Source organism: Protopterus annectens, chromosome 13.part0 (assembly GCF_019279795.1).
Source record: "Protopterus annectens isolate FY-2018-M chromosome 13.part0, PAN1.0, whole genome shotgun sequence".
Lineage (NCBI taxonomy): Eukaryota > Metazoa > Chordata > Ceratodontiformes > Protopteridae > Protopterus > Protopterus annectens.
This window is the reverse complement of record NC_056747.1, coordinates 514,274,719-514,295,710: the sequence shown is the minus strand read 5'-3', so window position 1 is coordinate 514,295,710 and position 20,992 is coordinate 514,274,719. Positions and strand designations below refer to the sequence as shown.

The following is a 20,992-nucleotide window of genomic DNA, read 5'->3' as shown; positions in this document are numbered from 1 at the left end:
GGAGCTGTTTCTGAGTAGTATAGCCAGAAAAAACGCTCAGAGGTGGATTTTAAACAGGGAACTTCAAAAGAGCTAGAAATGGTCCAAAACAGTTCCTCTGTATGAAATTGTTTCTTACAATATGAATGTTGAACTTGTCACACAAATTACTGAATATTCTGAAATAGTTAACCTTCTTATAAAAATTTAACTTGAATAAATGTATGAGCAGGCCCCTTTAAAATAATGTGTCTTTCAATTACAGTGATTCTAGTGGATAACCTATTTACTTAAATAATCAGCTTCAGGTGAAAGACTCAGGAGAATAGCAACCATTCTAGAATATTTGATCTTGCTACAATTTAAAAGGAATATTTTCTCCAAAATACCGTGTTTTTCAAATATTGTCTCGGGTCATTGTCACTTATCAATGTTTTCAACTATGGAATGCTTTGTATACAAAAAATGAGTAATTATTTTTCTTATATGAAAACCAAGAATATATATTTGATATATCTGTATCTAAAAACTATAATTAAAACCATTCTAATGGCAATCTTTTGACAATCTATACTAATTCATGCAGTTCAGTATGCTTCGTTTAATGCAGTGCAACAGTTATGTCCCACAACTCTCCCTTCTTTATCTGTTTCTTTATGTTTTAATTTTAAGCAACTACACGTCCTTAGTAGGTACCTATGAAATTCACCTTAATAACAGATTAATGATTCTTATATTTATAGTGGATCTTTACTAGTTGTCATACTTTGAACAGACTGCTCTACTTAAGCTTATAGCCTTCAATTTTTACTTCCAGGATTAGTGAAAATGTAAAAAATAAGATAAAAAGCCCCAAACTAAGGATACTTTTGAAAACCTGACGCCATTAGGTTCCTAGATATATGCTTGGCTAATGACTCCCAGGGCCTTTATAAGCCTAGACGTGCAATCCAACCCAAAACAAGGTTTCAGACCTGCCCATAGTACTACTACAGCCCTCCTCTGCTTCACAGACACAGTAAACTGTCTCAAAAATGAAGGCCTGCAGGTGTCAACTATTTTTTTGGATATGTCCAAAGCATTTGACACAGTCTCACACTAAATCCTGCTAAACAAACTAATCCAATATCATCTATCAAATTCCACTCTTACCTCGTTCCAAAGCTACTTAACTGACTGGTACCAAGCTGTGAAATGGGAACATTTTCTCTCTCCTCAGCTGCCCATAACTATAGGAGTCCCACAGGGTTCTATCTTAGGACCACTGCTATTCACAATCTTCACAAATGACCTTTATACCTCCATCCAGCATGCATCTATCATTCAGTATGCAGATGATACTACCTTAATCTGTGCTGCACAAAAGATTCCCACCCTTCTGCAAACAACTCAACTAGCATTCTCTGATGTTGAAAACTACCTTACCAAAGCCCAGCTTATCCTCAATCCAAAGAAAACTCAGCTTATGATTATAATCAGTTCTAACAAAAACACCGATAACAGTCAATTCACTATCTACTCCACAAATGCTACTCCAATCGCTCCAGTGGCACAGGCTCAGCTATTGGGAATAACCATAGACTCCCACCTAAAAGTTGATAGTCATCTCAACTTAACTATTAAAAAAGTACATGCCAAACTAGGATCACTCTTCCATATCAAACCATTTCTTACCAACAACACAAGATCAGCCACTGCTTGCTCCTAACTTCTATCCACCCTACTCTATGCATCTCCCATTCTGACTAATCTCAACAAAACTGAACTAAGCAAATTGGAAGCCTGCTATAACAAAATTGCCCTCTTTGCTGCAAATTGCTCATATAGAACTCATCACTATACTGCTTTGAGACATCTCCACTGGCTTGAACTGCCCAACCTCCTAACCTACAATCCGCTCTGCCTCTGTTATTCTATCTATTACCTCCCCAATAAGTGTCCTGTCCTCAAAAACCTAGTACAGCATCACTCACCCAAAAGGCCTCTTACATCATCAAGTAAACTACTACTAGAAGTCACCAACAACTACAATGGTTTTGGAGACACACTATATAGTAGTTCAGTGGCTAGAAAATGGAACTCTCTCCCTACTAGCATACAAAACACATCATCCAAAGCCTCCTTTGAAAACTTCATTAGGCAACATCTCAAGCAAAGTTGGCAGTGCAATGACTGCTCCACAGGCTAGTGAATGGTACACATACTAAACCTAGAGTACTTGATAATAGTTTTTACTCTTACTCACAAACACTGGCTAATGCACAATGTATGTACTGTACCTGTGTACTATGTATGTATTCTACCTATGTTCCAAATTTCAGCTGTACACAACAAATCTATTAATTACCTTTATTTTTAAATTAATATTTTCTTGCTTGTTCTCTCCACTGTAACTGTTGATATGCTGCATACCACTGTAAAAACATGTCTATTCTAATTTGTGTGTTTATTGATCATGTCTAAATATCTAAATGTACCTGTAATTTTTTTATGTGGAGCTTTTCTCCCCAGTGTTCTGCTGAAAAAGGGCCTTTTCGGCTCAGTCAGACACCCCCGGTTAACAAATGTAAAATAATAAAATAAATAAAATTGTGTCCCTATGTATCATAGGTGTTTATTGGGGGGGGGTGAGTATGTTAGGAAGTTTCTAGAACTTACGTGAGGGATATATTAGTTTGGGCATTACTGTCTGCCGCTGTCTATCAGAGACATGGGGCCATCCCTGGGTTGAATTTCCAATTCCAGTCAATCCATTGATCAAGGTTACACTTAAATTGGGTTAGGGATAAACTCTGCTTCACATGGATAGGATCTTGCTCTACAGCATAAGGATCCTGTGAGACATATATCTGTCTCATCAACATGTCTTATGTATGCCCCAAGCAAAATTTAATTCCTTTGATCTAGTGTTCTGATGCTGTTCATTTTGCAGGTGTGTAAAGGTGCATCACAGATGGATCCAAGGATGTCTTGTATGCCAAGCATACATCACCTCTCAGTAATTTGTAGTAATCTCTAGCAGACAGAGTACAGAGATAAGCCTTTAAGGCAATCCATATAGGACAAAGTGTTCATACCCTGGATTCTCCTGGTAGGGAACCTTTATGGGCATTCCACCTTTTGCATATGTCTGTCAGGTATATGCTGAAGGGGGCATTATACTCAATGATAGGTATGATAAGGGCTGAATAAACTGGCACTGCGACCTTCTTGGACCTGGATGCCATGCCCTTATTTATAAGTTGGGTGACATAGAATGATTTTCTTACTACCTTGACCACAAGTTGGTCAAAGGCGAGATTACTGTCTACATAGTTTCCAGATCCCTGTCTTCTGGGTCAACTCTTAGGGGTGTCTTATCGATGAAAAAATTAGCTTGTGTGCCAGTTTTTCCCAAAAGACACTATAATAATGCATTCCTTTGCATTGAATTTTAGTCCGTGACTTTGGCACCAGCCATTTGTTTGTGTAGACCCTCCTGTAAGATGTTTTTGTCATGCGGGAATCTATGATAGCTCCCAATTTGCAGTCATCTGTGAACTTGGTCAGCCAAAGGCCCTTGACATTAGCCTTTACCTCTGAGAAGTCAGTGCCAAATAGGAGAACTCCCAGCACAGAGCCTTAAGGTACCTCACTGGTGACTGGTCTCTTAGTGGAGGTGGTATCACCAGTCCTGATTTCCTGGGTCCTGTCTGTGAGCCACCTGTTAATCCATAGCATTTTGTAGGGGTTTATGCCCAGTTCAGTGAGTTTGAAATCTATACCTGAGTGGAGAATTGTATCAAACACCTTAACCAGGTCCAGGTAGGTGGCATACACCATTTCTCCTCATCCTTTGCCTTGGTGAATTTTTCAAAGAATTCCACCAGGTTTAGTAGGCATTACCTTCCCTTGACAAAGCCAGAATGGGTTGGGTCCTGCGTCTGATGGATGTCTATGCCTTTATTGATCATTGCCATAATAATTCATTCCATGGCTTTGCATATTAGACTAGTCAGACTAATGTGTCTGCAGATTCTGGGATGGTCCACCTTTGTGAAGTGGCATAAGGATTGTAGTCCTCCATTCTCATGGTACAAAGCTTGTTTTGAGGCTGTAGTTGAAAAGTGACTCAAGTAGTCCTGATAGGTCATGTTTTAAGCAATTTAAGAGGCATCCCTGGATATAGTTGGGGCCCACTCAGTCTTTGTTTTTGGCCTTAGTGAGTACTGTCATGATCTGCTTCCTGTTAATAGTTGGGGAGGATTATGCTAGTAGGTATTTCATGGGGGGAGGAAGGGGGAGTGAAGGGTGAAGTTTCAGCTGAATTTGTCAGCCAGCAAATTCACTGTGTTGCTCTGCTCAGTGAAGGTGACACTGTTGCCTCCCATTTCAAGAAAGTGTCCTGCCTTTGAGGTTTCAGACATAGCTGTAGAAGACCTTGTGGTTGTCTTTAGCCTGTGAGGCTATCTCAGCCTTGCCATTGGCCTTGTTGGACTTAGTCTTCTTGGTTTCCTGTTTAATTCAATTAGAGAGCTCCTATCATTATGGAAGTTGCTCTTCCCGATTTTAGCCAAGACCTTTTTCCTTTTCTTATACACCTTACTAAGGTTATGATTCCACCAGTGTGGTTTATTTTTATAGTTTGTTTTGAGCTTACTTCTAGTAGGAACAGCAGCCACTATACAGCTATTTACTTGGTTTATAGGGTCTCTGTGAACAATTCCGCATAGGTTGCTGTGAACTTGAGGTTAAGTGGGTCACTGACTTTTGATAATCTATCACTTAATAAGGTGTAGTTTTCTTTGGAATAGTTCCTAACTGTTGCAGGGTTTGTTGAGGCTACTGAGTTGATTTTTATTTTAAAGCAGACAGCTTTGTGATCTGATCTCACCAGCAAGGATGTGACACGGGGGGGTAGTGGGGGTTGTGCAACACTCTCCCATATTGGTAGGTACGAGGTCCTGTATGTTCAAACCTCTGGTGGGTGTGCACACTATCTAGTCAGGGGTATTTGTGTTAATAAAATCCAGGAATCTGTGTATGCGAGTATGAGGCAGTGCATATTTCCCAGTCTATAGAGGGGTAAAGTCACCCATAAATAGAATATTTGGTTTAATGATGAGTATCTCCAGTAGGTCCAGGTATGAGCTATGAGATTCTAGGGACATAGAGGGTGACCTATAGCTTACTAGGATATAGTACGGGACTTTGTCTTTGGTAATTTGCACATGTATAAATTCCTGGGCATTGTTCTGTTTAATCACTGTAGAGTTATGCTTTTTGCTAATATAGATTCAGACTCTTCCACCTTTTGTCCTTGACTGTGCAGTTGATGGTCTAAATAAGTGGAAGGCACTAAAGCTTTGCACTGCTGGAGTACTTTCTGTGGATTTAGACCAGATGTCTATAATCTCCAGAGTGAGGACAGCTTGTAAGGTATGGAGTTTCTTGTTTGGGTTCCTAGTACTGAACACTAACACCTTTAGGTTTCTTTGAATTTCATTTGCTCTGTTGGTAGGTTTGTCAGCTTGGCATTGCCTAAAAAGGCTGTGAGGGGTAAATAAAGTTCTGGCCAATATTTGAAAGCCTAGGGCAGATAGGTGCAGGCCATCCTTTGCAAAGCAACATTATCTGTTAACCACACTCTCCCATGTTGACAAATATTGAATCCCCCTGGAAAGACACCGGAAACTAAACCAATTATTAAAGTCAATCATCTTTTGTTCGTACTGTGGCATTATCCTCGGTGAAGGTAGAATGCGGCTCAATGCAAGGCACATACCTGCCTGAGATGCATATTCAGAGAGATAAACAATGTCTGTCTTCATAAAGTTTAGCAAACTATGTCTCAGGTTAACGCCCACTTGGACTATGGTAGAATCATACTAGTACCTGTAGTGTAGTTTCTTGAGTACAAGCATAACTTGGCAGATCATGGCTGCAGATAAGCAGCTAACCCTTAGCTTCTGCTTGTTCAGTCTGGTGAGTTGGGCATCTGTGTGTAGCACAATGGAGTCCAATATGACAAGAGTTCTGGGTAATGTGTTGGCTTGCCTTATGGGCTTTTCTCACTGTGTGTGGTGTTTAGTGTTACTTTTAGTGAGTGCTTTAGAGATTTCTATGCATAAGTGTTACTGTTTATAGGCTTATGATGTCTTTGAGGCTTGTGAAGATTGCTTTTTTAGTGGAATTGTAAATTTCACTGCATTCTCAGGGAATTGTGAGCTTCGGTGCATTTTCAGGAAATTGTGAGCTTCAAGGGAAGATAAGTTTATTGCTGCTTATGCTAAGTTTATTTTCAATGTGCAGCTGTTTTGTTTAGCAAATGGTCATTACTGTGCTATGGCAATTGAAAGCAATGTTAGTAGCACAACAGGTAGTATACTTGCTTTTGATACAGAAGGCTGTGGGTTCTAATCCCACACCATGTAGATGGATTGCTGATACTGTGTTCTACTTTAAAGAGTATGGATACTGCAGCCCTGAGACTGTCCTCCTTTGGATAAGATGCATAGTAACTATGAACCTGTTGTCTGCTTGCCATATATTCCCTATTGCAATATTACCAGCTTATTTTTTTTAATGTAACATAGACAATTTATTCTTCAAGGGCAGCAGGCACTGGATTTGTAGATGAAACTCTGAAATATAAAGTTGTTTGTTAGAAACAACCTGTTCATTAGTTACAGATCTTTTTAATGTGGACTTATTCAAATGACATTTACTTCTGCAGAGGTTGTGCATTTTGACTGATGTTGGTGGATTGTAATGACAGACGTTTGAGTGTTCTTTTATGGTTGAAATGTTCTGAAATGGGCAGTTTTGTCATTATTGGTGCATATGTTTTGTTTCTTTGCTTACTACAAATTTAAAAAAAAACACTCTAACAAGTGGTTCTATATTACAAGGAATATAATTTTATACAATCAGGAAGGTGAATCAAAAAACACATGCATGTATGCATGCTGTGTGCAAAGGGCCTATGGTTTGAAAACATCCCAAAGCTAAACTTAATCCACTACTGCCCAGATGCATTTTCTTTGAATGTGGGGTTCAGCGCTGTTTCAATGAATGTGAGTTTCAAGGGCAGAGGAATTTAATGTTAATGCTAAGTCTGTTTTCATTGTGAGACTGTATTGTTTTGTTTAGCAAATATCTGTCAGTATTTGTGCTATAAAATTTAAAATAAGTTTTAAATTAAATCCAAACATCTCTAATCATTGTAGAAGTAAAGAAGAAAATAGTGTGTACACTGGCAGGTTTGAATGGTGTTTATGGTAACTGGGGAGAAATAGCCAAGTATTGGGGCACTGGAATGGCTGCAGGGGATGTGACTGCTGTGTATGTGTGGGCAAAGACCCCAATCCATTACCCTGACTAGGGCCCAATTTGACCATCATCCAGCTCTGGTTGTCTGTGAAGATAAGACAATTGCTATATTGTCTCAGGATGCTGATATCTACCAAGCTGGCTATGGAGACATTTGGAAGTTGCATATCCATGTTGTCCAGACTTGTATTTGGGTGGGCTACTATAGCTCATGAACTGGGTTATGCAGAAGTTTCCATGGGTAGTATCTGGGGTTTGGCATTATACTAGGTTAGAGTGTGCTAAGATTTGATAGTAGTGCTATTTAATGTGCAAACTAGCTGCTCTAAGCTTGTGTCTGAACAATTGCTTCATTCATGTCAAAATGGAGGAAATGGTACTAAATTGTGAAATTATGAAGAAGAATATATGTTCATGCAGACAAAATATCCAAAAATTCTAATGATTCTTGGGTTCCCGAAGATACACAAAAATCTCCGGAATCACCCTTTTAGACCAATAGTTGATGCAAGAGCTTCCAAGACCTATCCGGTAGCTAGGTTCACCGATAGCCAGCTCAAGCACATGCTCAAAGATTGTTCCTGGATTTTAAAAGATTTGTGGGATTGTTTAAGTAAAATTACGGTAGACAAGTACTACGATGAATTAATATTTGTCACTATTGATATAAAAGATTTATTTTTTACAATCCCACATGATATAGGTATTGATTGGGTTTATTTATTTTTATGTCACTATTCCAACCTTAGACATGACCATATTTTGACTTTGAAAACCCTCATGGAATTAGTTTTAGAAACAAATATTATCACATTTGAGGAACAACATTTTAGACAGAGTAAGGGAGTTGCTATGGGGGTGTCATGTGCCCTCATTTTTGCAAATATTGTGCTGGCCTTCTGGGAGAAAGAGATTGTATTTAAAAGTACATTTACTGAAGGGTGGACATTTTATGGTCATTTTTTTAGACAACATTATTATTTTTTGGAAGAATGGTGAACAAGGATTAAATTATTTTTTTTAATTTATTAGCACGAGTACTGATTTTTTTAGAATTTGCTAGCAATATAACTAAGGAAAGTGTTAAATGTTTAGATATAAGCATAGGTAAAATTATGTTACAAAGCAATTTATGTCCAATTTCTTCAGGAAACCAACATACTCCAATACCCTCCTGCATTTTAAAAGCTGCCACCCTATCCATCAGAAGAAGTCCTTAGTAAAAGGACAGGGGGTAAGCACAGCCAGGATGGTATCAGAGTAGGAGGAGTTTAAACAACAGCTGGATGTGCTAAAAAATATGTTAGTTAAGAGAGATTACCCAGCAGGTTTTGTAGAAAATATATTTATTTAAGTTAGGATGAAAAGAGAACAAAAATTTTTTTCACGCTTACTGGGGAAAGATCAGGTGGTGGAAGAAAGAAATAGACAACAGGAAAGAAATAATTGTGAGAAATGGCTATTTTTAAATGTAATAACCAAGTTCATGATATCAAAAAGATTTTAATATGTAATTGGAATAATTTTTAGGGTAAATCCGGAACAGTTTGATTTAGTAGGGACCTCACCTAGAATAATATACAAGAAAGATTTAAGTTTTAAAAATATTATTGAAAGAAATAGGACTATGAATCAGGAGGGGGAAGGAATGGTAAAATATGGATTCTGCTTGCAATGTAGGAACATTAAGAAAGGAAAGGATATGTTTACTCCACACTATGGCAAAATTAGTTTACACAAGAAGTATACATGTAGCAGCAAGGCAGTTGTTTATTTGGTGTCATGTTCCCTATGTTCTTGTGTTTACATAGGGAAAACCATTAATGCTTTGAGGACACGCATATACCAGCATAATTATGACATTAGTAAGAAAGATATGAAAAATGCTCTTACTGCCCGTATTGCCCTACATGATGGAAACAAGTTCTATTTTACGGTTATAGATCAAGCTGCTGTAGGGGAGAGAGGGGGGTCCCCTTAATGATTTTTAGAGCTAAAAGAATTGAGATGGCAGCTGATAGCTAATGATTCAGAACATCTGGGCTTGAATAGTACCATATCAATTAGCTCAATTTTAAGGTTAAAAGCACAATTTTATGCATAAAGTATTTGTTTTAGAATATTCTGCTTTGTAAAGCATCGTTTTCATGAGGTTAATTGCAAGGTTATAGAAACATATTCATATATAATGGTCTCATTTAGGGCAGGTTATGTATAATCAGACATTATTAATGCTTTAAGTTAAAAACATTTTTTATATACACATACGTATTTTTTATATATACATATGTTATGTATTCATTGTTAATAATTAATGCATACTATTTATCCATTTAGATGTTGTTTAATTCTAGCTTTTAATGGTGTAAAAATAGGAAGGAAATTATGTCATTTTATAGGTGTATTTAAAGGTGGGGTTGTATGTAATGGAGTATTCTGATGAAGTTTGTAATAGGAAACAAAAGCACTTAATTAAAGGATTTGTGGTGTGTATTCCTGGCTTCTGTTGTTTTTTATCGAATGTCTGTCTATATTCTGAGACTGCACAATGCTAGAGGTAAGCAGAAGCTTTCTAGACCTCACTGTTCTGCAATTGTGCACTGCTAAGTAGCCCTGTTTTGATGAAACATGGGAATCAATGAAACTAGTTTGATGATTCCCATTTTGTCAGACCATAGATAAACAAACAGCAAGGAACCCATGAGAAACACCCTAACAGGATGTAATAGGAAGCGCTGTTGATGAAATGAAACATTATGGAAATGGATTCAGGCAGTTAATGACTGACATATTGCCACATGTAGGGATGCTTCATTAATTGCTTAGCTCATAAATAAGGTTATGTCATGAGAAAATTCTGATTATTTTCCCACTTACACATCAAAGGGCCAACAAAAGCATATTTAATAGTTTATAGATACATGTGTATTTTGTGTGCTATGCTTGTCTAATGCAGTCTGTAGGTGAGTAATTTTAACAGTCATAAAACTTGAAAAATAGTTGCTAGTGAAGTGCACTTACCTGTTGTTGCACACTCCTGTGATCGTCCTGTATTGGTTTGACCAGCAGTCATTGCTGCATGTCAGAGGCCTTGTTTGAGCTTCGCATCCAGTGATATTGGCAATTGTAGCAAGGTCACTCTGAGAAAGGAGGTCTGCAAACCAAAGAAGGGAGATGAACACATTACATATGGATGTATGTGGTATCTTGACTCACTTTGACCACTTTGCTATCTATTTCTCTTGACTACATATTTGTCTACCAGAATCAATGTTCATATTCATTAGTTTATTTCTGAATGTTCTTGTTTTAAATAACAACTGCTTTAATTTATGGATCTTAATGAGCAGCACTTTTCTTCTACCTTGTTATATTGTGTTATGTTGACAGTGAATGGTCTAATATCATAGCCTCCTTTTTGAAGCTCCAAACATGTATTTGTTTACTTATTTATCTATCTTTCTTAGAGGTACATGAACTGGAATTCTTGGGCCCTTTTTCAGTCACAGCGTATTACAAAAAAATAAGAAAAAACACATAAGATATTTATGCTAAATGGTATTATGTTAATTGCAGGACAAAGACAAATAAAAAGTTGCAGACAACTTAATGATATATTAGTTGAAGGGCACTCATGGCATTGTGCTTTCACAAACTTGTCTGATCACTGTATGTGGTGCATATTTAATTAACATAATTTGCATTCTGCTTCAATATGAAGTGTTTTTGGAGCTGTCTAAAAAAATTACAGTGGGTAATTCCGGTAAAGATCAGGGAAGAGATTTCCATGTCTTCAAGCCTAGAATGGAAAAGGCCTTGAATGTTGAGATAATTACCACTGTAGCATTATTAGTGACTTATTAGTAGATGAGTATTATTAGTAGATACACTTAAACTTACCACTGCATGGCGTGACCTGCAATGATCCTGATTAAGTAATTTTTAATCCAGATTACCACTAAGAACTATTTCTCTGAGGCTTATGCTTGTGCATGTATGAATCTGCAGATTTTTGTTTTGAATTGTCTGTGGCGCTTGGCAAGCAGAAGATGCATTATATTACAGATAGTGCGTACCCCAGATCTGTAATTAACACCATTGGACTGCACCTCAATACTTCATTATTATTATCTGGCTCAGCACTGAACTATTCTTCCTTCTAGTATAGTTACTTATCTACCTAACTGATTCCTACATTTCTGTGCCAGGAGAAAGGTATTTGATAACACCTTGCCTTGCAGTGATATTTGTGGATTTTTTCAGTATATCAAGTTTTAATGCACTAAAGTGAGGCACATAAACAGCTGCTAACAGCTGTTTGGTGGTGTAAGAAACCATGGGAGGTGCACTGTAGTATAAATCTTCATCAATAAGGAATTCACAAAAGATAAATTTGTTGAGCACTGATTGAAAAAACATTATCTCATTTTGGAGACAGAACTTTTACAGGGAGCAAGGTTAAAACGTAAAGACCAATTCAGAAAAATGTTTTTGAAACCTGCTGCTTGTTGGCTATCCCAGCATAGACAAAATAACCTGTCTAAGGTGCTGTAACCTTGGGTTAGGTTATTTCTAAATGAGACAGTTAGGGATTTCCACTCTTCCTGCATGGTTATGGCCAATGGACCCCTTTTCTGCTAAGAAAATTTTCAGCAAAACACAGTTCAGTGAAACAGATTCATTTGATCATGTTTTACTGTAGTGTGTTTTGGCTAGCTGTAAAGGGTAGTGCATTTGGAAATGTAACTTTTCTTTACCAGCAATAGCACTACAGGTGAGAATCATGTTGTGGTGAAGTTTGTGTTCTAGTGAGGGCTGTGAAGTACTCTGCCCTTCCAGCCTAAAGAGTGTGTTTTGTCTATGTTTTGTAGTAACGTTTTGATGGACAATTTTTTTCTTGGTCCATGAGCTTATTGAAGTCAAGTCCCACGCCACATTGAAAAATAACATAAAGTAACACTGTAAACAAATGTAACATCACACAGTCTTATTACTTATGGGCTTAGACTTTTACTAGCAAATTTAAGGCTAAGACAATTCAACTATAGCTGATTTATAGATTCATACTTTCAGTTGCAAAGGTTACAGCCTGTTGGCTCTCAGTACGCTTGACTGCCATAATCCCATATTGATAATTTCTTATTCCCATGTACATATTAAGATTATTTTGAAGGAAGTTAACAACTGACTTTTTTGATTGCACTCAGGAGCTTATTCTATAATCTTGGAACTCACTGTTTAATGTGGGGAAAACTACTCAAGTACAGACTCCCAGGTCCAGGTATTCCTAGAATTTATCAACTCAAATGCCCTGGATCAGCTGGTAAACTCCCATACCAGAGGTGAAAACGTACTGGACCTGGTCATCACCAACATGGGCGACAGGTGTTCCACACCGGAAGTCAACCCATCACTGGTTAGATCAGACTATGAACTAATCACTCTGGATGTCCACACCACACCACCACCTCCAACCAAGGAAACCACAGTGAAAAACTTTTCTGTAGCAAACTTCACCTTACTTAAGACAGAGGTGGTAAGTTTCACAGCCCCCACGCTAAAGGATAACAGTGTCCAAGATGCAGGAACCTTTACAAATGCACTCTCTGAGCACCTACAAGGATGCATGGATCGTGCCATCCCTAGCAAAACCAAGACTCACTCCCCTAAGAAAAGGAAACCAGTCTGGTGGACCCCTGCCATAAACAGGCTATACAACAGAAGGAGGAAACTAGTTCAGAAAAAAAAGCAATTCCCAAGAAGGAAAGACATCCCTGTGCAGTATCAGTAAGAAACTAAGGTCCCTCATAAAATCCTCCAAGGCTAACTTCGAAAGAAAAATAGCCAAGGATTTGAAAGATAACCACAAAGCCTTCTTTAGCTATGTCAAGAATTTTAAGTGGCAACTCGCAGATATGCTCTGAGCTAGTGCAAAATAGCACAAAATATAATGAAACCCACTGATATTACCAACATCCTGGCAGATAGATTCAGTGTAAACTTCACCCCCCTGTCACCCCCAAAAGGGCCCACAACAATACTGAAAAAGTGTAGTGTCCCGGAAATCACAGAAGCACAGGTGAAAACAGCCCTTTCAAAAGCACAACGTCAATGGGTGTCCCAGGCTGCGTCTTGCACGAACTACAGAACAAACTAACCCCCCACCTAAACATACTGTTCAGCCTCAGCCTCTCCACAGGCTACGTGCCCATAGAATGGTGCATAACAATGGTTATTCTACTCCACAAAGGAGGGGCCACAACTGGCCCTGGTAACTATCGCCCCATAAGCATGACTAGCCTGGTCTGCAAGGCTATGGAGCGCATCATCATGGAACTCATTAACAGAGACATCGGGAACCTCCAAACACTGGACCCTACCCAGTTCGGCTTTGTTAAGGGCAGATCATGCCTCCTAAACCTGGTGGACTTCTTTGAGACAGTTACCAAGGCTATAGATGAGGGAAAGGTGGTACACACAGCCTACCTAAACCTTGCAAAGGTCTTTGACACCATTCCCCATTTTGGTATTATAGACAAGCTCACCAGCCTGAACATAAACTCCTACGTCACAAGATGGGTTGCCAACTGGCTCATGGGCAGAACCACATGGTGAGAGTTGCGGGAGCTAGGTCTGACTCTAAACCGGCTACAAGTGGCATTCTCCAGGGCTCAATCCTAGGACCCCTCCTATTCGCATATACTTCTCAGAGGTACAGGTAAACACAGGAGGACTATGGCTGACCAAGTTCACAGACGACTGCAAACTAGGGGCTATAATTACCTCTCCAACTGACACAGACATCCTCCAAAAGGGTCTCACTGAGACAGATACCTGGTGTCAAAATCTTGGCCTAAAGCTAAATGCCAAAAAGTGCATAGTCATCCCCTTTGGAAAAAACAAAGTACCCACAAACTACCACATATGTGGTAGCCCCCTAAATACAGAAGACGTAATAAGGGATCTGGTGACCCAAGTAGATAGTAATCTCTCCTTTGATAATAACATTGCCAAAGTGGTTAGAAAATCCTTCTATGTGGCCCACCTAATCACAAAAGGGTTTGCGTCCAGATCAAAAGAAATCATTATGCCCCTCTACTCATCACTCATCAGACCCATCATAGAGTACAACGCCCCATTTGGGATATACCTTACAAGACACCTGCAACAGCTGGAAAGACCACAGAAGTACCTCACCAAGAGGATCACTGGCCTCAAACAGATGCCCTATGCAGCTCGACTGAAGAAACTCCAGCTGTACTCAGTTGCATACCGCCTACTCAGAGGTGATCTCTGCCTGACATACAAGGCCATGTCCAACCCAAAATTGATGGACATGCTCCACCTAAAGAAAACCATATCCCCTTGAGCCATACGCTCTAGGGATCTAAACCTCACCACAACAATAAATAGGACGTGCTGGTGGGATAGATTCCTGTCCCAGAGACTTCCCATGCTTTGGAACAAGATTTCAATCTACATTCACTAACACTCTTCAAGAGAAACCTTGCCGAGTGGATGGGAAACAGAAAGTTTACCCCGGGGATCACTTCAGTGGCTCTGCTGGACAGATGCACAGGAAACTAATCTAAGGGGCCGGTGAAAGCCAACACATTCTGGCTAGGCTTATAAATGCCTTTGGGCAGATAGCCTAGTACCTACCTATGAACCTATGAACCTATATAAGGAAGAGAACATATTAATTCCTGAAGCATTCCTGAGTAGTTCAGGTTTTCCAAGCCTAGGCTTTTTCTAGTAAGTCTAGTAAGGAGTATTTGAAGCTTTTCAAGTTGATACAAGTGGCTTCCTTGAAGGCTACTGAAATAACACTATATTCAGAAATGTTCTGAGTCAGTAACATACAGAATATGGGTAATCTGTCTTGTGACTAGACATACAATTTAAAATTAAATTCTCTTGTAACTGATTGAGACACATTGGTCAGTTAGCTTGCTATTTACCATTGTCCCTTGACCTTTAATAGTGGTATTTTTATTTTACCAGTTATTTTGTAATCATAATTTATTTTCCATTTACCAAGTTGTATGATACTGCATTGATTTGTATTAATGGCAAAGTCATTACTAGGCATGATCCATGAATATGCTACAGATCATGCTGGAGAAGTTCAACATATTATGGCTAACTTTTTTTTGCATCATTTCCAGCTTTTCATCATCCAGTCCAAAATATTCCAAATATGTTTTTTTTACTGCAGTACACTTCCTTCTTGAAATGACTGCCTTTATTCAAAGTTTCTACACCCTCCAATTCCTGTACAAGTCTGTAGTGAGGTCATCTCTTGCAGGATCTTCCTGAAAAGAAGTGCGTCATTTATGATCCCAAAATTTTGTTTACCAGGAGAAGTTATTTTCCTCACTATTAATTTCATCTGAATTTGCAGTTCATTTATTTACTACACAATCCAAAGCCATCTGTTATTTTTCTCTGCTGAGGACACTACTCCTTATTTTCCATGTTCACTTATCTCTCTTGAGGACTTTTGTATATTCCCTGTTGCAAAGCGTAGTCAGTTCTATGCAGCACACAAATTATGGAGTAAAAATTAATCTTGCATGGCAACATTTATTAAACCCAAGTGCACTACTTAACCCACTTCCAGATATTGCAATAGGGTTGTTAAAATCTGTTTGCATCAGAAATGGTTTAACAGTTTGTTGATCCAGCTCTGTTCACTTCACTGACCTGACTGACAACATTTTGCAGTAAGCCCAACTTTGAATCAACCCCCATGTAATTTATTTTTGTTGGGTCTGCAATATGAGGGAGACTTTAGCCCTTGACCCCCACTACTAAATATACAAAAAAACTAACATCAAAACTGTATCTTGGAGAAAAATTATATTTTGAAGCAGTATAATTTCTCAAGTGACTACAACTCATGGCAAGCTCAATGGGAAAAAAGCCTCGTAAGTTATTTGTGTTAAAACAAATACCCCAGTCCAGTAACAGTGCAAAGAAGCATTCTGCTGGCTCCAGATCAATCTTTTCCCTTTTTATAATACAGCAGTGATAAAAAAACAGCATCAATCGGTTTGTATGAAACAAGGTAGTTAGGAATCCTTTTGTACTGTGGCAGTTTCTTTAATATGAAATGTATGTGCTTGGTTAGGTGATGTGATTGTCTACTATGTGTGATGCATACTCCATGCAGATAGTTTTGCTGTTTAATTTGTTTTGATGTGTATATATTAACTGTTGTTGCAGAAAATGTAATGCAGTAGTTTCAAAAGAAGTGATTGCTAGAATGTCGCTTATTGACTTCACGTGTGTCATCAGCCTGTATGCCAATATTTCTGTTTAAGTCCATGTGAATGATACCTAATAGTAAATAATGCAACTGACATCTGTGTCATCTGATGGAAGAAGGTTCTCAGATCTCTTTGTAAAATATAGGAAATTATTTAGAGGATCTTGTGACTATAACAGTTATCATTCTTTAGATTCAGGAAAACTTTTTTACATCACAAATAACATTATGAGATCCTGCACCCACTGTGTCATGTTGTATTGATCAGCTGCAACACAATGAACAGTCGGGGTCAAAACTTTTCTTGAGGTACTTTGACCTCATGTTTGTTATAAATAAAAAGGGTGGTTTGGATTTCTAGACATATCCTAAATTTGGAAAAGAGTGGTGGCTTCTTGACCCAACTAACTGGTGGTAGGCCTAGGCATGCAGTGATCATTATAATTAAAACATATTTCTATCATCAAAGATGATTTAGAGGTGATTACGAAATAGGAAAAGAACAGGTGGGGAAGGACAGGACTTCTGCAGTACTACCCTGCTGATGATTCTCAGCAGTGAGGAGTGGTTTTAGGCTATTCAGAGAAAGAGAGTAGAAAGAAGTACTACTGTATATTGGCAAACCTAGTGAGGCCTCTCCAGATGACAAAAACTATATGACACCTTAGTGAGGACAGTTAGGTTGCTGAGATTAGGCACAAACCCAATTAGTGTGTCGAGTTAGAGACTAAAGAATTCAGAAAAGCTTTACTGTCTGTGGTAGAAAGCCAGCTGAATGAATGTTAACCAGACATACTGTAATATCCAGTTGTGCAACTGATTACATTACAGGCCTGTATATGGTGGTGCAACAAAGTATAAAGAAAACCATCGAAAATAATCAGATACATGTATGTTAGAAAATAAATCAAAGAGTACACAGAATGACATAGAAACAGCAACAGAAACAGTCAGAATTATGGTCAGTGATCATACCTCTGAACCGTACCAAATTCCTTGGTATTTACCCATTTTGAGGTCAAAATAATGGGTTGCCATACATTTCTGAGTGGTCCCTTCAATTCACATTTTTTTTTATATACAATTTTAAGTTATGGCTGATGTATTTTCTGAGGGATGTGAAGTCTGAAATTCAAATGTCTGCCATTATTTATTATTATTTAGTGACTTCGACCTTCATGTTGGTATCCCACAATTCCATTGGAATAAGTGGGGTTACACGATTATGTGTGCAAATTTTATGTTAATCACCATCCTGATTTTTGGCTGGTTGTACCTACTTTTCATGGGCCTTTGACCAGATTTTTGATGTTTCTTGGTTGAGAGGTATGTTAGTGATGGTATGTACAATGCAGACCAGAAGGTGTGATGTTTCAAGATTCTGATGACATATCTTCACAGCAGTCCAGTGATATTATTATCACAGAACTGTCTATATATCTCCTCAGACTCCTCTTACTTTTATGTCTGAAGGATTTCAAATGCTGCCCAAATATCAGCTGGAGGTAGAAATGATAGTTAGCACCTCTTTATTTAAGTCCCAATCCACAGTGTTGTGCTTATCTTCATAAAAGATGCCCTATGGGGAAACAGGCAAATTTAGAAACATGTTAATGGGAAGAGCGCCCATACTACATTATAGGTGACTCTTTCAAAGTCTAGCAAACTTTTGCTGGGTTGTAGGTAGTGTTATTATTATTTTGTTTTTCTGACAGGGCCACCAGCCTTTGAAATATGGACTCATATCATAATTGAAGTTTAGTAGACATTAGCATATATAGGAGTGGGTTGAATCTCCCATTGCCTCTGCTACCCAAGCAAGCTTGCACAATGTAAAATAGTTGACAGATGGACATCTTAGTAGGGATTGTCCCATCCATCATACATGCTTCAGTGACAACCAGATATTTGAGAATGCCTACTGGAGAATATATGTGGCTTTACCATCCTCCAGAGTGGCAGTCTAGCATGATAAGGATTGTTCAGTAGCACATCCATTTCAGTCAGGAACACAAGTTTTTGGGAAGGTCATCTTCTTCGCTGGATGTAAACTGTGCCTCTTACATTGGATCAGATAGTTAACTGACCTCTTGCCCAGTAACTGCTATATTGTTTATTTTTGAGGTAGACACAGTACAGAGATATATGAGGACCTTTGGATTTTTCTGTAACATTATGATCTCTGACTGTAGCTTGCTGGTGAATTTAAAACTCTCAGCACTTGCAGTGTATGGTGCTTGGTGGTGGACAATACTCTTATGGAACTCTTCACCTTGACCAGAGTGGATTGTGATGGCACTGACCTTATATCCAGCTGTTTTCCACATGTCACATCACCAGACATCATCATCATCATCATGATGAGCACCAGTCGTCTTCTTATTTCTCCTACTGTGACTGTATGATGCTGTTTATCTTTCCTAGCTGACTGAGGGATAGTCCTTCCCCTGGCTCGCAGCCTCAATGTCTGCTTTATCTTCCCTGACCATAATACATATGGCTGCCCTGATATTACTTGCAGTTTCTGATTAATGCATGACAAAGGCCAGAGAATGGCCAGTCAGTTGCAACAATGTTTGGAGTTTAAGTATTTGTTCCATTCTGCATCAGCCAGCCATGTCCTGATTTCCTGCATTTGAACAACTTAGTGCAATAATCATTTTGCTTTGAACTTTCCTTGCAAGATCTTGATGTTTGATCCTTCTTATGGGAAACATATAGTGTCAGTGGTTTGGTTTAAAATATTTTCCCAGAATATTTGGGAAATAGGAAAGGAGTCAGATAGGATACAAACTAGATAGATTGTTAAATGGAACAAACATATGTAAATAATATCCCTAAAAGGAATGTAGCCAGAAATTTCAGATTTCCAGACTAATCTCACATGTGTTTTCACCTTCCCTGAAATGAGTGACCTTTTTTCTGTGGAATATATTTTAAATATGTAATTAGATGTAAAATTCCCCTACTAGAACACTTTAAAATGATGGCTAATAATATAACAGCCATGCACTGTGATTCTTCCACAATTCCTGCACAAGATATTTCCACCTTCACTTGTACGCTCTTTTTTTTTCAGCGATATGTTAGAAGACTGAGCGCTTACCACCTCTGGGATGGTCAAAGTTTTGCACACTCAAAACACAATTTGTACACCATGTATTATATGGTCATGGCTGACTATACCTCTGAACACTGGTTGAGTTTCAGATGGAAGAGTCAGTACAAATTTGTGCAGGAATGACTGCATACAACATTTATGTTTCTAGTGGTTTTACTTGACAAATTGGCTCCATGGTCTACAGTGGCTTAGTACTAAAAAATGTTTTATTTCTTCATTGTTGTAGATGGCTTTGGAGTCTGGCTGTCATGGAAGATTAAATGAATGGAGAAGCGATAAAGTTTGAAAATGTGAAAGAAAGAAATAGGATGAAGGTGAAGAGTTCAGGAAACCTGCACTTTAAGTCTTCCAGCAGGGCTATTCACTGTTATATACACAGTATACTTATCTGCACCACTCACAATAGGGAGGAGCAAATCTTGGTCAGCACAGGGTTGGCAGTGTGAGAAGACTCGTGTCTGAAAGGCAGCAATTCTTTCTGGGACAGAGAATAACTGAGAGGCTAGAATGTCAATGACACCTACTGGTAACTGATGATCCATCAAGTGAACTTGAGGGAACATATGGTATACTGCATTGTCATACTGTCTGAAATCAAAAGATGTTCTTTTTCTCCTTTCGGCTTTTTCCATTAGGGGTCACCACAGTGGAACAACTATCCGCAGAATGATTGGCAATGGAGTTTTACAGTGTCGAGTTGCCAGCCTGGTGCCCAACTTTCCACAGAAGGCACACACTCACACCTAGGGCCGATTTAGAGTGTCTGTTCCACCTGCAGCATGTCCTTGGGATGTCTTTGGGATGTTGGAGGAAACTGGTGCACCTGGAGGAAACCCATGCAACCACAGGGAGGACATGCAGACTTTGCACAGAAGGCACCCCAGCCTAGAATCGCAACAGAGAACTTTTCACTGTGAGGAGGCAATGCTAACTGCTTCGCCACTGCAGTTGCCCTGAAATCAAAAGATGATGAAAAATTAAAATACAGGCTGTTACAGTTTGTCCTCATCTGATCTGCACTGACAAGTCAAATAGCACAATGTGATTGGAGCAGATAAGAAGCTATATCTTTGTAATAAGGCCAGATGAGTAAAAGTATGAAGTTTTATGAAGAAATATCAAGTGTGTGGGATAAAATACCATGTATAAGCTCGAGTTTGATGCCTAAGAGAATGACCCAACCTCCTCCAAAAGCAGGGAAAGTAAACAGTCTAAATTAGTTGATTTTTGCTAAAGGAAGATTTAAGACAGATCTAAACATGTCCTGTACATAGCTTTATGACTTCCCATTTCATTTTAAAAATGAAGCA

General features: G+C 38.6%; 1 protein-coding gene across 1 annotated transcript in view; it reads right to left on the bottom strand.

Moving 5' to 3' along the window:
- MPO (myeloperoxidase) overlaps nucleotides 1-20,992 on the bottom strand; it is a 622,068-nt gene that overhangs the window by 399,423 nt on the left and 201,653 nt on the right. The window contains exon 4 of the mRNA XM_044054141.1: nucleotides 10,312-10,444. Within this exon, the coding sequence (XP_043910076.1) occupies nucleotides 10,312-10,444 (133 nt within the window). The remainder of the gene's footprint in view (nucleotides 1-10,311; nucleotides 10,445-20,992) is intronic.